General features: G+C 40.7%; 1 protein-coding gene across 19 annotated transcripts in view; it reads left to right on the top strand.

Moving 5' to 3' along the window:
* Positions 1 to 15,223, top strand: part of PROX1 (prospero homeobox 1) — a 55,727-nt gene that overhangs the window by 10,112 nt on the left and 30,392 nt on the right. For 12 of the 19 annotated variants that reach the window (XM_069544163.1, XM_069544154.1, XM_069544156.1 and 9 more), the window contains exons 2-3: positions 3,527 to 5,318; positions 12,150 to 12,257. In XM_069544163.1, coding sequence (XP_069400264.1) covers positions 3,594 to 5,318; positions 12,150 to 12,257 — 1,833 coding nt within the window. In that variant the 5' untranslated portion in view covers positions 3,527 to 3,593. Of the gene's footprint in view, positions 1 to 1,403; positions 1,539 to 3,526; positions 5,319 to 12,149; positions 12,258 to 15,223 lie in introns of all 19 variants that reach the window. The other 7 variants (XM_069544157.1, XM_069544151.1, XM_069544158.1 and 4 more) reach the window with 2 other exon arrangements.

Genomic DNA, 15,223 nt, shown 5'->3' with positions numbered 1-15,223 from the left:
ATCTGTCATCCTTCAGATAATTCAGATTTTAATGAAGAATGTTGTGGAGTCCTTAAAATCTTACTTGATTATACTTGGATGTTTGTTCCTATCTTTTCTCTGGGAAGAATCTGCTAATGTTAGATACTCCTCGTATAGAAATTATTAAAGCATTTGTGTAGTTAGATGCCAAGTGGTATGACCCAATATTTAATAATAAAATATTCTATGTAGATTTTCATATTAATTAAAGGAATAGAATATGTGTATCGATCGATAATACATTTGGGTTCAAATTCTGTATCAGTATTTTTCTGCATACTTGCTGATATTGATGTTCACCAGTGCTGATCAGATTTCCCATTGCCAGGTTAAACTCAAGATTAAAATTAAATATAATAAAAATCAATAATAATTGTAGTTGAAACATATGGCTTAATACACATATTAAGAAATAAAGGAATTTTAAAAAAATCTTTAATGGGCAGGTTGACATCACTGATAAATTCATTCCATAGCATTCTCTAAATTCTGAACTGGGAAGTCATGGAAGCATTTTTGAAAGCATTTTGGGGTGATTTAATTTGTATTATAGTCATTTAACAAGGCATTTTCTTGTGTGGTAAAATATTCATATATACTGTTTATGAAATATGATGCTGATAAAGTAGTCAACCAGTTATTTTATATAATCTCTCCTATAGCCTCCATGGGTTATAATTCCAGTGTGTATGACTCTTATACCTTCATTTTTGAATTCAGCTCAAAGCTATATGAAGAGATTTATTTATTCACGCCTATTAATATAATGCCTTGTCTTGCTGGATTATATCATTTTTCCTAGTTTTCCCATTTGTTTTGTCCTGATTAGTATGTCTCAGCTGTACATTTTACAATAAGACCTAAAAGTATATAATTCCCCTTAGCCCTAAACAGAAACAAATTATTATTTGATCTAAGAATGCTGACCAGTTGAAAGAGAACTGCAAAAATCAGTTTCGTTTGGGGAATTTTAAAGAAGCTACAGGATATTTTCTTCTTATAACACCCAACTATCATGTTTAATTAACACGCATTCGCCACTGAAGATGAGCGTATCATTTCTTTCCACCTTAGAAAGAGCACAGCCCTCCTCTTGGCTCACGAGTGAGGTGGGGATGCAGCTGTTGATACCTAGGCTAGAGGAGAGGAAGTGCAGTTGACGCAGAGGTAGAGGCAGCTGGGAAAGGAAGGATGGCTGTGGGTGACCTTGTGTTCATCTCTTACACCAGCGTGTTGTGTCTGAGCCTCTCTTGCAGAGATGCTTTTCCTATAACAAGGATGGGTAGGAGGAAAATCCAGATAGGATGTTAGGAGGAACAAGGGAAGCAAATACTGCAGAAAGTTTATTCAACATTTTGATTGGAAACCTATGTGCTTTTCAGGTGCTATTAAGGAGAAAATGATTTATACACAAAAAGCCAAGAGGTAAAATTTTTAAAGAATGGCAATGAACTCTCTTTTTGAAAAGCTGATATATACACACAGAGTCATCCTTGCAAAAACGCCCCCCTCAATATGTGAGTCTTTCTGAGCTTTAAAATAATTCATCTTTTTTCTTGTTTGTCTCAGTTTCCCCCCTTTTTTCTCTCACTTGATAGCTGTACCTGATTTATCAGATCTAACATGTTAGTGAACTATTTGCCATTGGATTCTTGTGTTCCTGAAGCCAATGTCCATTTATTAATGTGTGAGGGGTCACAATCATCTTGAATTCAATTTTGAACTCTAATGCTGAAGTTATCAAGATCTGATTCCATTCCAAGTTCAGGAAATTTCATCCTGAGGCACACAAAAACTATTTTACCCTCAAGCATCCAAAAAACATATAAACAAGCATCGTGTTGCTTTCTTGACACTCTGAACCAGGTTTTATTTAAAGGTTGCATCTTCGTAGGAAAACTGGGAACAAGGGTTGCAGATGACATCTTTGTCACTTAAAAAAAAATACACACTGCCATCTAAGCACTGAGCTTTTTCTTGATTTTTACAGGTTATTTCATGCTGAAATTATGCCTATTTGCATGGATAGTCATTCTTTAAAACTAGCCACAGATGCAGCCTAGTGAGCACGTAGATGTTTTTACAGGTGAACCGAAAGAGATGGGAGCTCTTCCAAACACTCTGCACGCTGCCTTTGGCAATAGACCCTGTTATTGTGAAGATGTGCTCTGTTAAGCAAACGTGAAGTTTAATATTAGATAAACCCCGTGTGAAAAAAAAATTTTTTTTTCATTTTCTTCTTAAAACGTCCATTGTAAGCAAGGAGATGTGACATCAACGTTTAGACAGAATTTGGGGTTAGCCATCACTGGTTAACACCACAAAATATGTCAAGTGCCTTTTGTAAAATGCAAGGAAGGACATTCTCTTTTTATATTGTGTTCCCAAGAAACAATGGAAGTTCATATGCAGAGACAGTATTTCCCTTTCTCACATAGTTAATTGATGTTATCTTCCTTCTTCTTTATGTATCTCCTTTCAGTCTTTTTTTTTTCTGTGTCTTTTTTTTTAATGTTTTAATTTGGCATAAGAAATAAGGTTCATAAACGGTGTATGTTAAAGAGTTTCTTCAGGAATTTGAAGTATTATTTTGGCAGATTATAGGAAAAAAAAAAACTAGTACTGATGATGTATTTATCCTTGCCTAACTCAATTTATTGTTCCACATATGGATTTCTAAAATGTGATAATGTCCTTCTTTTGCACTGAGTCCAACTTTAAAATTTAAGTCATCAAAAAGACAAGATGAAAATTTATAAATATTCTCATACTTACATTAAAATCCAGCAACAGATACCATCTTCAGATGTAATTTTTAGTATTAAAAAAAGCGCATATCTGTGCTAAATAAGCAGACTTGTAAAATGAGTATTTGTGCATTTATTTCCATGTTAAATTGACCATTTGTGTTGGAAAGATGCTGATGGGAGTGTTCTCCTCCCCATTTCACATATGACAAAAATATTTTAAAATTCAGTAATAAAGGATGTATGTGAAATATTTGCATTTTTTAGACTCGTTTCCCCTTAATAGCATTAAAGCCACAATAATTCTATTGCAGAAATGGAATTTTTCATTCAGATTTCATGCATCCTCAAAATTTAACCTTATTTCTTAAGTATGGACCACTTTTATCTGCTTTTGTAATATGAATCTCAGTGCCCAAAATTTAATCAATTGGTTGTCAGAGGCTGTGTTCTTATAATCTACTGTTTCTTCTGAAGATAAACAGTATCATTTTAGGCATTTGTGAAAGAGAATCATATTACTGGTGCTTAAGCAGTTTTTGCTTTTTTTTTTTTTAATCTTAATCCATCTTAAACCAGTGGAGCAGAAATATTTAAAAATGTTTCATTTCAAGCAGAGTGCATAATAAATTGCAATAATTGTAATGTGCCATAAATCCCAGAGCCTATGCATTTTGCATTTGATTCAGGATTGAGGTCAGGAAATTTGGAGAAATTTAAAGAAAATGATTCATCAGTCCTTTTGTTCTGTTGGCCAGGGTCCCGGGATTCTTGAGCTGTGCCCAGCTGACGAGCTTTTGAAGATGGCACAATAACTGTCCAGTGATGCCTGACCATGACAGCACAGCCCTCTTAAGCCGGCAAACCAAGAGGAGAAGAGTTGACATTGGAGTGAAAAGGACGGTAGGGACAGCATCTGCATTTTTCGCTAAGGCAAGAGCCACGTTTTTTAGTGCCATGAATCCCCAAGGTTCCGAGCAGGATGTTGAGTATTCAGTGGTGCAGCATGCAGATGGGGAGAAGTCAAACGTACTCCGCAAGCTGCTGAAGAGGGCGAACTCGTATGAAGATGCCATGATGCCTTTTCCAGGAGCAACCATAATTTCCCAGCTGTTGAAAAATAACATGAACAAAAATGGTGGCACGGAGCCCAGTTTCCAAGCCAGCGGTCTCTCTAGTACAGGCTCCGAAGTACATCAGGAGGATATATGCAGCAACTCTTCAAGAGACAGCCCCCCAGAGTGTCTTTCCCCTTTTGGCAGGCCTACTATGAGCCAGTTTGATATGGATCGCTTATGTGATGAGCACCTGAGAGCAAAGCGCGCCCGGGTTGAGAATATAATCCGGGGTATGAGCCATTCCCCCAGTGTGGCATTACGGGGCAATGAAAATGAAAGAGAGATGGCCCCGCAGTCTGTGAGTCCCCGAGAAAGTTACCGAGAAAACAAACGCAAGCAGAAGCTGCCCCAGCAGCAGCAGCAGAGTTTCCAGCAGCTGGTTTCAGCCCGCAAAGAACAGAAGCGAGAGGAGCGCCGACAGCTGAAGCAGCAGCTGGAGGACATGCAGAAACAGCTGCGCCAGCTGCAGGAAAAGTTCTACCAAATCTATGACAGCACCGATTCTGAAAATGATGAAGATGGTAACCTGTCTGAAGACAGCATGCGCTCCGAGATCCTGGAGGCCAGGGCCCAGGACTCGGTGGGGAGGTCAGACAATGAGATGTGCGAGCTGGACCCGGGGCAGTTCATCGACCGAGCCCGGGCCCTGATCCGGGAGCAGGAAATGGCCGAAAACAAGCCCAAGCGAGAAGGCAGCCACAAAGACCGAGACCCCGGGCCCAACTCCCTGCAGCCTGAAGGCAAACACTTGGCCGAGACCTTGAAACAGGAACTGAACACTGCCATGTCGCAGGTGGTGGACACGGTGGTCAAAGTCTTCTCGGCCAAACCCTCCCGCCAAGTTCCTCAGGTCTTCCCACCGCTGCAGATCCCCCAGGCCAGGTTTGCAGTCAACGGGGAGAACCACAACTTCCACACCGCCAACCAGCGCCTGCAGTGCTTTGGCGATGTCATCATTCCGAATCCCCTGGACACCTTCGGCAACGTGCAGATGCCGGGTTCCACAGACCAGACGGAAGCCCTGCCCCTGGTGGTCCGCAAAAACTCCTCGGACCAGTCTGCCTCCGGCCCCCCCACCGGCGGCCACCACCAGCCCCTGCATCAGTCGCCCCTGTCGGCCACCGCGGGCTTCACCACGTCCACCTTCCGCCACCCCTTCCCACTCCCCTTGATGGCCTACCCGTTTCAGAGTCCAATAGGTGCTCCCACCGGCTCCTTCTCCGGGAAAGACCGAGCCTCTCCTGAATCCTTAGACTTAACTAGGGAGACCACGAGTCTGAGGACCAAGATGTCGTCCCACCACCTGAGCCACCACCCCTGTTCACCAGCACACCCACCCAGCACCGCGGAAGGGCTCTCCTTGTCTCTCATCAAATCCGAGTGTGGCGATCTTCAAGACATGTCTGAGATCTCACCGTATTCGGGAAGTGCAATATCCTTTCATTTGCACCCCACCCCCACCCCACCCCAAGGAGAAAACAAACCGAAACCAACAAGTCTTCCCCCAAGGTCAGGTTTACCCAAGGTTTCAGAGTCATGTAGATTCCTGTCTTCTCCAGTCTGCCCTCTTATTCGGAGTCATAGTCTTTTTTCAACACTTGCCTGGTGCTTCTGGTTGCACAAAAGCTTTACAGGAAACCAACATCCCTGCAACTTTCACAAGTTGCTGATTGCCCCCAAGCCCTCCTGTTTCATCTGTGCTTTTGCAGCAGTGTTTTTTTCTGCTGTTTCTTCCCGTATTATCTTCTTATTCTTTTTCTCCCCCAAGAGTATTTTTAGAGGATGGGAGAGGGGGAAATCTCAGTGTAATATTGCACTCATCAGATTTTAACATAGTTTCATAGTGGAGTAAAGTCAGTTTCGAGATCCCCAAGATTCTGTAAGAAGAATTCTCCCTTTAGCCATCTAGAAGGCTCCTGGTCCGATTAAAGAAGGCCTGATTAAATCTTATGAGGAACACTTTGCTGGTGGGAGGCTGCAGTGGGAGAAAGATGGATGTGGATGGGGAGTCAGATGCTCTCCTTATTCTTTAAGGGGGATTTTTTTTTTTTAAGGAAATATACAGGTACTAATTTATGCAGACGACATCCGTCTCTCTCTCGTTCACCCAAGGTCTGTTCTTCGGGTCTGGTGCAGCTGCCTCTATGCATGATTAACCTCTGTTCAGCCATACACAGAAATCTTTTGTCCTAACATACACAAAGCAAATTATTTTGGAAAGCAAGAGAGCACAATTAAATATAAAACTCAGCTGTATTCAACTTTAAAAATGCCTCTTTTTAGGGCTCTTTTATATTTTGAACCTGACTTTTGAAATGCCAGTTACATTTTTTCATTAGACCTGTCCTGAACTCTAGTTATTTTTAACTCATGATTTTTTTTTCCTCTATAAATTGGTCCTTTCAGTAAATTTTTAAAAAATCGTGTGGTTGTTGATGTTTTGGGGGAGTAGAATAGTAGCATTTGGGGGCAAGTAGAAGCATGTTTCTTTTATAAGAGATTGTCAGATGGATATAAAATTTAGCTATTAAGTTGGCTGTTGCTAACGTGAGGGTTTTGAGCAATCGTCTTGATGACTAGAGATTGGCATTTTTATATCTAAGCCCACTCCAGAGGCTGCCATGTAAGGGCAAAGTCCCAGCTGTGGTAGAAATGTGTTTTTCTTGATATGAAGGTCATCTTTCCAGCCAACTCAGGATAGCAGTGAAGATTTCTGATAAGGTGAATGTGTGATACATATGAGACCCACTTGGGCAGTTAAGCACAGAGTCTCTTTTTGTAGAGAGGAAGAGGATAATATCTGGAGGGAAAGATGTGAGGACTTAAGATGTAAATAGATGAGTCTTGGTTTGGTTGCTGATTTACAAATCTAGCTTCCAGAGATCTGAGGTTGAATCCACCAGTCTTGAATCAAAGCTGTGCCAGGCACCATGTCATACACATCATAAGCAGGCAACAAACATTGGTCAAATTGGAATATAGCTGTTGGTGATGAGAAAGGCAAGGAACAAAGACACAGGCTTTGATTTTTTTTTTTTTCGCTTTGCAGGAGAGTATCTTCTGGGGCTCATACCAGGCTCATGTCCAGGGCGAGACCCCATTGCTCCTTGGAGATCTCTTACTTCATTTTGAAGCCAGTTGTAGTGATGGTGGGTTCTCTCCCCTCACTCACTCTGTCTCACACACACACACACACACACACACACACACACACAGAGGAAAGGGACATGCCCATTTGGATGACTATTGAAGCCAGGTTTCAGTCTTATAAGGCCATACTTAACTCATTAACTCAAGATGCTGGTTTCTGGTTGTTGGTTTTTAAATAAGTTGAATCTTCTAAGAAAACCATCTTTGGATTGCTGGAAGTGTTGCTTTTGCTCCTGTCTCACCCTCTCTAAATCCCCTGAGGAATTTTGAGGATTTGAATAGAAAGAACTTCCTTTTCTTTCTATACATATCAAAGGCTTTAAAGAGAATTTAGTTGCTTCTTCTTCAAAGGAATGAATAACTTGTCTCTCTTATGGTAGAAGAGTCTGCTCAACAGGGTTGTTTGGAAACACCTGTGTTCCTATGAAATACTAGTTGCTTACACCTGGAGTTATTTCTTGTGTGTCGCTAAACAGTTTTGGCGTCTTCCTGCAATTAATGATTACATTTCCTTCCGGCTGTCCTTCCAGCTTCTGTTTCTTTCTCTTTTCCCCTCCACAGCCTCACCCTCGCCCTGTTAGCCATTTATCCCTTTGCTATGTTATTTCTCAGGAAAAAGATAGGCGAGTACCACTTTCTGGAGCCTACACAGTTCTGAAGGCAGTGAGAACAAGAGGGTTTGTTGGGAGACTGGATCTCCTTTTCTCTCGTCTCGGTCCTTGTGTGGCAATGAGTTCTTCCCTTGACTTTCTTGATGATGGTGCCTAGGCAAAATTCTCAAGCTTTGATTGAGTTCAAAGAAATCTCTAGGAATCACAGCAAGTGAGCAGACTTCAGTTTAGGTAGACAAGGCCATATCTGAACCTGTTATGCAGTTATTCTTTGAAAAGCTCAATGGAAATGAGAAAAAAAGGGATGAAATGGTATCTTCATGATTGCCACTATTGTTTTTCTCTTTAGTTCATGGCTTTGCAAACTGTAATGGATAATTGAATATTTAAGGAACAATTCTTTCCCACCCCAAAGGCATCATCTGTTTCTTTGAACAAAGGAGCCAAGATAAGAACTATCAAGGACACCAGCTTATCAGATAAATCCATTCCAAGTCCCGCACATTAAGCGTATATGTTCTATATCATGGAATGCACTACCTCGGTATCTTTTCTGATAGAAAGGCAATATTGAATGTGTGCATGGTAAACTGAATGTCAGTGCACCTGCCCCAGAGGCTCCTGTCTTGGATATAAAAAAATTTGTTCAGTGTCTTTGCAAATGAATCTATTTAATCAAATATTAAGTTTTATTCAAATTCCAAAAGAAACAGCCAGCCAATTGTTTTTCCTCCTGATGTTCCTTGTCATTCATCCTCTTTGCATCTCAAGAAAAATAGCCTTGTTTGGGCCTCAAGCATTTGCATGCATCCAAGTAAAGCACAAGTGCCATGTTCCAAGCGCAGTTAAGACGTGCAGGTGAAGAAACTGAGCCCAGCAGCCAGCTTTCCCTGTTGGACTTTTAGGGAGAATGTTAAAAAATACTTGAGGTTCAAAAAAGGAAAATGGTTTGATGATTTGAAGCTAAAAATCCACCCAGAAAACCTGAATTCAAAATGAATTTCTAAAATACGAATGAATCCATAGAAGTTGATTTTTTACTATTTTGGAAGTCATTTGGGGCCACAGGAGTTAGTTCTGTTAGGTGTATTATCTGTAGGGAAACATGACTGTTAAAGACTGGAAGACTCTGGGTTCCTCTTTTCTCCCTCCCTCTGATTATGAAGTAAGTACATTAAAAAAAAAAATCCATAAACTGCACAGCCCATTGATTATGTTAAAACTTCTAGGAGCCACAGCTGGCTCTATCCCTTTATGACAGGTGAGAATGTAGATCTTTTCTGCCCATTTAAGGTGTCTAAGGGGAAAAGTCTCTTAGAAACATAGCAAATCAGGGCTTAAGGAGAAAGCTAAAATCCTTCAGATTTTAAAATGTTTGAGAATTGGTACTCCCGATCTGTTTGGTTGGCCCTGCAGCACGTAAAATCTCTAGCCACAGTTCAGGATTCAGTTGGGGAAAAAAAGAATTTTCTTCCTGCAGCCGTCACAACCTATTATCCTCCCATTTGCCTTTTTGCTGCCTCCGCTGCTCCTCCTGCGGCTGTTGTTTAGGTGAGGTTGTACCGTGCTTGGTAAACAGACAACGCTTACATTCTCAGGTTGTTTGAACACCGTTTTAGGTTCAGCTGCAGTCCCCTACTTCTCTGATCTTTTATATTCCCCAGCAGATGTCTTTCATTAATTTATGGATTTATCATCTTTTCTTCTTTTATTTCTTTTTCTTTTCTTTTCCCCTTTTTTTTTTTTTTTTACACCTGGCAGCTGTCTCAAGTTTCAGCAGTTATTGTCTATTTTGCATTATACATAGAATTGAATGTCATCTGTCTTCACAAAGCTATGGCTAAGAGAATTGAGGCAAAGCCACATGAGCTGCCGGGACAGATCTTGTTTGCGCTCCATCCCCCCTCACCCCACCCCCCTTTACCTCCTTAATATTTATTTGTGCTCATTTTCTTTCCTGGCCTTGAATGGAGCTTAGCTCGTGTTCAGTACAGCTGTATGTTTACTGAATCTATTCCATCATGAGTCACTGTGCGTGTGTAAGTATCCTGGAAACAGCTAGTGCTTTCTTGGAAGAACAGTTGCTTTTCAGCACAAGCACTTAAAAGGGAAATTAACCAATTGGTCAGTTCAGATTTATTTTGAGGAGGAAAAAAAAGGATTATCTAACTGTTGGCTTTTAAATCTTTCATTAGCTATTTTTAATAGTTTATTAGAAACATATATTTTATGGGAATTTTATCTTCATTACACGATGAGCAAGAAATAAAGATGCATTCTGTGTTCCGTTGCCACTGATCGATTCCAAGTATTTCCAACAGGAAGCGTTTTAAAGCAAAAAATAAGAAATAAAAATGGACTTGAGAAATTCAAATTAGGATGATTTTGTCATGAAGTAAAAAGCCTCTAAATCCCAATCAAAACAAGATGGATACTTTGCTGTTTTGTTTTGTTTTGTTTTTTTTAAATAAAAATGATGAAAACATCTTAGCATAATTTAAAGACATTGAAAGCTCCAGGAAGTTTTGGTGGCTCAAGAAATCTCTGAGAGCCGCACGCAGCAAAGCAGTTTGATTTGTATGAGACCAAATTTGAAAAGACTTGGGGCTTTTCCCTGCTAATAATTAATGTACCAGGTTGTTTGAATGTAGCCCGTCTGAAAGAACAGATTAGAACCCAGATCTGAGCATGTTTGTTGAAGTTTGGACTTGCCTAAAACTCTTATCACGAAGCAATAGGAGACAGCTTGCAACTATTATTTCACTTATCCATTTGGACAGATGGTCCTGAAGTGTGCCGGGCTCCTTTAGTCCCCTCTCTCGGTCTAATGGAGGTTACTGGAGGGCCTTTCAGCTCTTTCCTTGGCACAAGAAGTATGTCAGTCATAAATTATCGTCTTTGTAATCATTAAGGATCTCAAACAAAAACACAAGTTCAGTTAAGCTGCTTTGGCTTACAGTTCTCACATCAAAATTTCTTTCTTCAGTGTTTAGTGTTTATTTTCAGCGAAAACAAAAGGCATTAACTTTTCAATACGCAGACCAAGGTGATCTTTTTCAAACTGCATGATACTAAAGGGAATGCTAATTGATCAAATTCTCAGCATTATATTTGGTTAAGCCCCCTGTAATACGTAGACAAGAGCTTATCAGTATTAATTCGATTATGCTTCTCTAGGAACTTCCAGGTTTCCCTCTCTGTTCCTGAGGTTGGTCACGCTGTACTTGATGGAGGTCATTTAGAAACCTTTACCTTTCTTAAATATTGGTTTATTTGTCCTTGCTTCCTGCGGTGTGCAATGGTTGTGGAGCTTGTTAGCCAAGGATGTGTGTGCTTGTGCATGTGTGCGTATAACCACACGTGCACATTTTCTTTTCTTTTTCCTTATTTATTTATTTTTTTTCCCAGACTCTCTTTTAAGAGAAAATCCTTAGAGAAGCTTCTAGGAAGGACCCTTAATTGACCTTGTGGGGGACCACATTGATTTTCTCCACGTGCGTCTTCATTTCTGATAAATTATAAAGCCATTAATTTGCTGAGGAAATGGCAGGGCCAGGCTGCGGCACAGATGTGACCAGAGCCATCCCCGCTCCGAGTGTGCTGAGGAGTGCCAAGAATCTGGGGGAGAATCAGGAAGCCGGGATTGTTATGGTTAGCCTCACATTCTCTTGGGAACTGTTTTAGTTGCTGCTGTTTACAGATCTAAAAGGTAATGATGTTTCCAGATAAATAGGCCTTCTTATTTTGGGTAAGTGGCCATTTATTGATCTGCTAACCCACACTTATTGATTTGTTAGCCCCAACCACTGTGCCACTCTCCAAGGAGTTAACTATAAATCCAGGAGAGGCAAATTGTGTTTGGTTTTGGATCCTCGCTTTAACAAAAGCGACACCCCCTCCCTGTTCTCTCAGTGCCCAAACTACCCCTCCCCAGTTTTAGCTGTTATTGAAAAGGAAACAATTAACAAGATATAATAATAAGATAGGAAGAAAGTGAGTCAAGATGCTCCCTTATAGTAGCACTAAAAGGTAAAATGTGAAGCTTGCCTAACAGTGATCAAAATAATGCATTTTATATTTTCACTTATATTAGTATAATAATTGGATGCCAACTGCAGAGAGCAAAGAGAGGAACAAACAGAACTGTAACGCAAAGAAGAAAAAAGCTCTCATGATAAGAGTTGTGCAATACCTGTTGGGCGCATTTGTCTCCTTAGCAACAAGTGAACCAACGTATAGAGAGCCTAAGGACCTCAAACAGGGGGAATAGAAGTTTTGCCATTCTCACCAGGAGATCACCAAGATCCCACGACTAAATCGTGCATCCTCACCATTATGTTTGGCAATTTCTGACCAGCGATGGTCATTCTGAGCCAGCAACAGCAAGTTAGTGATGGATTCCATGGCTACTGGTTGGGCCTCCAGACTCCTGGCAGCGGGGTGGGAGGGATGGTAGGTACTTGTGTTTCAAGAAATTATCTCCTTAACCAATTGCATCCTACATGCAGGAAGGATTGTCACCCAATCACTTGAAAAAAGCAAAGCTCATGTTCTTTTATACCCGTTATCCCAGCTCCAACATGCTGAAGACCTACTTCTCTGATGTAAAGGTAAGGACGTTTTTCAGTATTAATGTTTTCAATTTCTGTGCAGGAGGTAGTAATTTGAACACTTGGAAGTTAATGGAGATGAGTGTGGGGTCGTTTGGTGAATACACCTGTGTTGTAATTGATTTAATGCACTTGTCCTTCAGGCCAAAGCTGTGCCAAGCAAGGAGGGTCCTTGTGTACTAAGACCCAAAGACTGAGCGCGTGGGGATTTTCGTTCTAGTCCGGGAAACTTCTCCTCTGTCTTTATATGTCTTCATAACTCCTTGGAAGAAATTTCAGCTGGTCCTGGAGGGATGCGCTTTAGAGAATTTTTTTTCCCTCCCCTTGGCCACAGTGAACTGTTTCTGGTTTTGTTTCTGTTAGTTTCCCCATATTTGTGCTTAGGAAAGCAAACTCTAGCACCTCTTTTTCCCCCCTGTCGAAAGGAGCGTACATTGAAATTCTCTCTGCAGTAGCTGCTTAAAAACAAAAGTGATGATTGTCTCTTATTTACAACTTAATTTGTTGTTGATGTAGAGTACACTGAGCATAAGGAGAATGAATAAAGTGACAGATTCAGGACACATTATTCAAATGAGGATATGAAAGCTGTCGGCCTACAGCTGCAGCCTCCCTCATTCTACAGAATATGGGGACCTCCTGGTCCCGTGTGTGTGCATGTGTGTGTGTGTCTGTGTGTGTGTGTGCGTGCGTGCGTGCGTCTGTGTCTGTGTAGGGGTTTTAAGTAATTGTTTGCAACAACTTGATGTTGTGTTAATCATCTGTAACTTTTTAAAACAGAGATTGGGTTTTGATGATGATAATGACACCCATGGTCTCATTATCCAAGGAACTCGATAAACATTACATTAGCTGAGATTAGTTTATTAGGGCTGGGTACTCTCCCCCCCCCACCCTCCCCTGCCCACCCCCATGTGTAAAGTTCTTATCTCTGCCATGGAGAAGCCACGAGCTGCCAAAACGTACTCCTTTCTCCAATGCTCCCCTCTCTCTGCAGTGGGTTTTGTGCCCGATGCCTGAGTTGCAGCCCCTTTTGCAGGCTGACCCATTGCAGCCTCTCCTTCACCCATGTTTTACTTGGCCTTGAAAGAAAAGTTCTGTTTTCCGTCCTGTTTGCTTTTGAATTGTGTAGCAACTTCAGCCTTTTATCTCTCTCCTTCCCTGGCCAAGCTCCTTAAGTGGAAGGCATGTTTCCTCCTCATTCCGTGCCAGCAAACTGGGCAGCATGGGAAGGCAGAGACAGGCAGGAACTTGAACCGTTAGTGAAGCATCTTTAGGCAAAGAAAGGTCAAGGGCCGCAGTGGGCTGGGATGGGGTTTGGACCTTGGTGGGGCACCATCAGAAGCTGACAGATTAAAGGGCTTTGGCCAATTGGCTGAGGAGCGACCAGTTTCTAGAGCCTAGTTCTTCCAGGAATCCTCCCAATACTTTAGTTCTAGGAGGGGAATATGGAGCAGAGGGAGAAAATTGTTATTGTGTGTGAGTGTGTGTATGTATGTGTGTGTATGTGTAGATGTCCATGTTACCTCCATCACTCCTCTTGGTACAGTGATCTGCAGTGTTGTGATATAATAAAACAGTGCTTTATGTTGTCTAGATAGCACCCTTCAGTCAGAAAAAGTCCAAAGAGCTTTACGAACTGGATGCATAGAGATCAGTCACCTGTGATTGAAATGCAGCCACCTAGAGGGTGGGAATCAGCAGCCTTTCTGAGCCTGCAGTACTACTCAACAGGAGATGTAGATATTAATAGTAGAAACATTCATGTTTTTGCCCATTTGTGGTGTGGGGAAGGTCAAGGTTGGGGGAGACTGTTGATTTGTAGCTTTATAAATACCAGGCACTATAAACCAACAAGAAATTGTTCCCATTCCTTTAGAATACATTTAGTCATTCAGCTTTGCAAATAATCACTCACTCTATGTAAATAACAATTAAATACCTGGATGACTATTTCATTTTTTAAAAAAGCCCTAATATTCAGATTATAGATTCTATCCATACTCTATCCATACTGAAAGAGAAGGCTGTTAGAGTGTATGTGAGCCTGGTTAACTCCCAATTATCTACTCTAATGGAGGGGAAAGAGTAGGGCATATAATGCAAAGCAGAAAATCACCAAAGGTCATTTCTCTTTTATTTTTGGAATGAATTATACATTTTTAACTTTCCTAATTATGTTTTTTCTTTGGCTAGTAATAAATGAATTTGTATTCCTGAGCTTACACTAATGATAGTGGAAAATCATGCCTAGAAAGGCCAGGAGAGTCCAGGAAAGGGGTTCCAGAAATTTTCTAGAAAACAATGGCAAAACATTCTTGGATTTCTTTAATATTAAGGAAAATTCAGAATTTGAATGTTGATGATGCATATACTCATGTGTATTATATATATGTATGTATGTATATATGTATGTAGTGTGTTTGTGTATAATACACACATACATATCTTTATCTAGATACAGATATGTAAATATGGATGCTTATTTGTAAGGCTGAAATAACTGTTTCTCTCTGTTTAAATATATGATCCAAAATTTTATTTCAGTCCAGATTTAAGAAACCGCAGAATTGGGAGATTCCTAGTTATTGCAGAAGAGGCCTTAGAGCTTTAACAGAAATGAAACCTTGGATCTTAGATCTTGAAAAGGACATATCCATGTGTCTCTGAACCAAGCACTATTTGTCTCAATGACACATGTATGTACTTGTTTGTGGTCACATACATGAAGAGAAAATTCCTAATTCTAGCAAAATAGCCCTTTCTAAATCATAAAGTCACTTCATTTCAAATAGTCATTAGAGGCTCGTTTTGCAATCGAAAAACCAAGACGCACAACACAAGTGGAAAATCTGTTGGTGAATAAGTTGGGGTGTAGCTATCGATCTCAGACACAGTTGGGAGACAGTGCTGGGCTGAGTGAATCTCCAGCCAGTGTCAGACAAGACCCACCAAGACGATGCTTC

This window comes from Ovis canadensis, chromosome 12 (genome assembly GCF_042477335.2).
Source record: "Ovis canadensis isolate MfBH-ARS-UI-01 breed Bighorn chromosome 12, ARS-UI_OviCan_v2, whole genome shotgun sequence".
Taxonomy (NCBI): Eukaryota; Metazoa; Chordata; class Mammalia; order Artiodactyla; family Bovidae; genus Ovis; species Ovis canadensis.
Note: the sequence above shows the minus strand (reverse complement) of the source record. Positions and strands in the feature narration are given on the sequence as shown.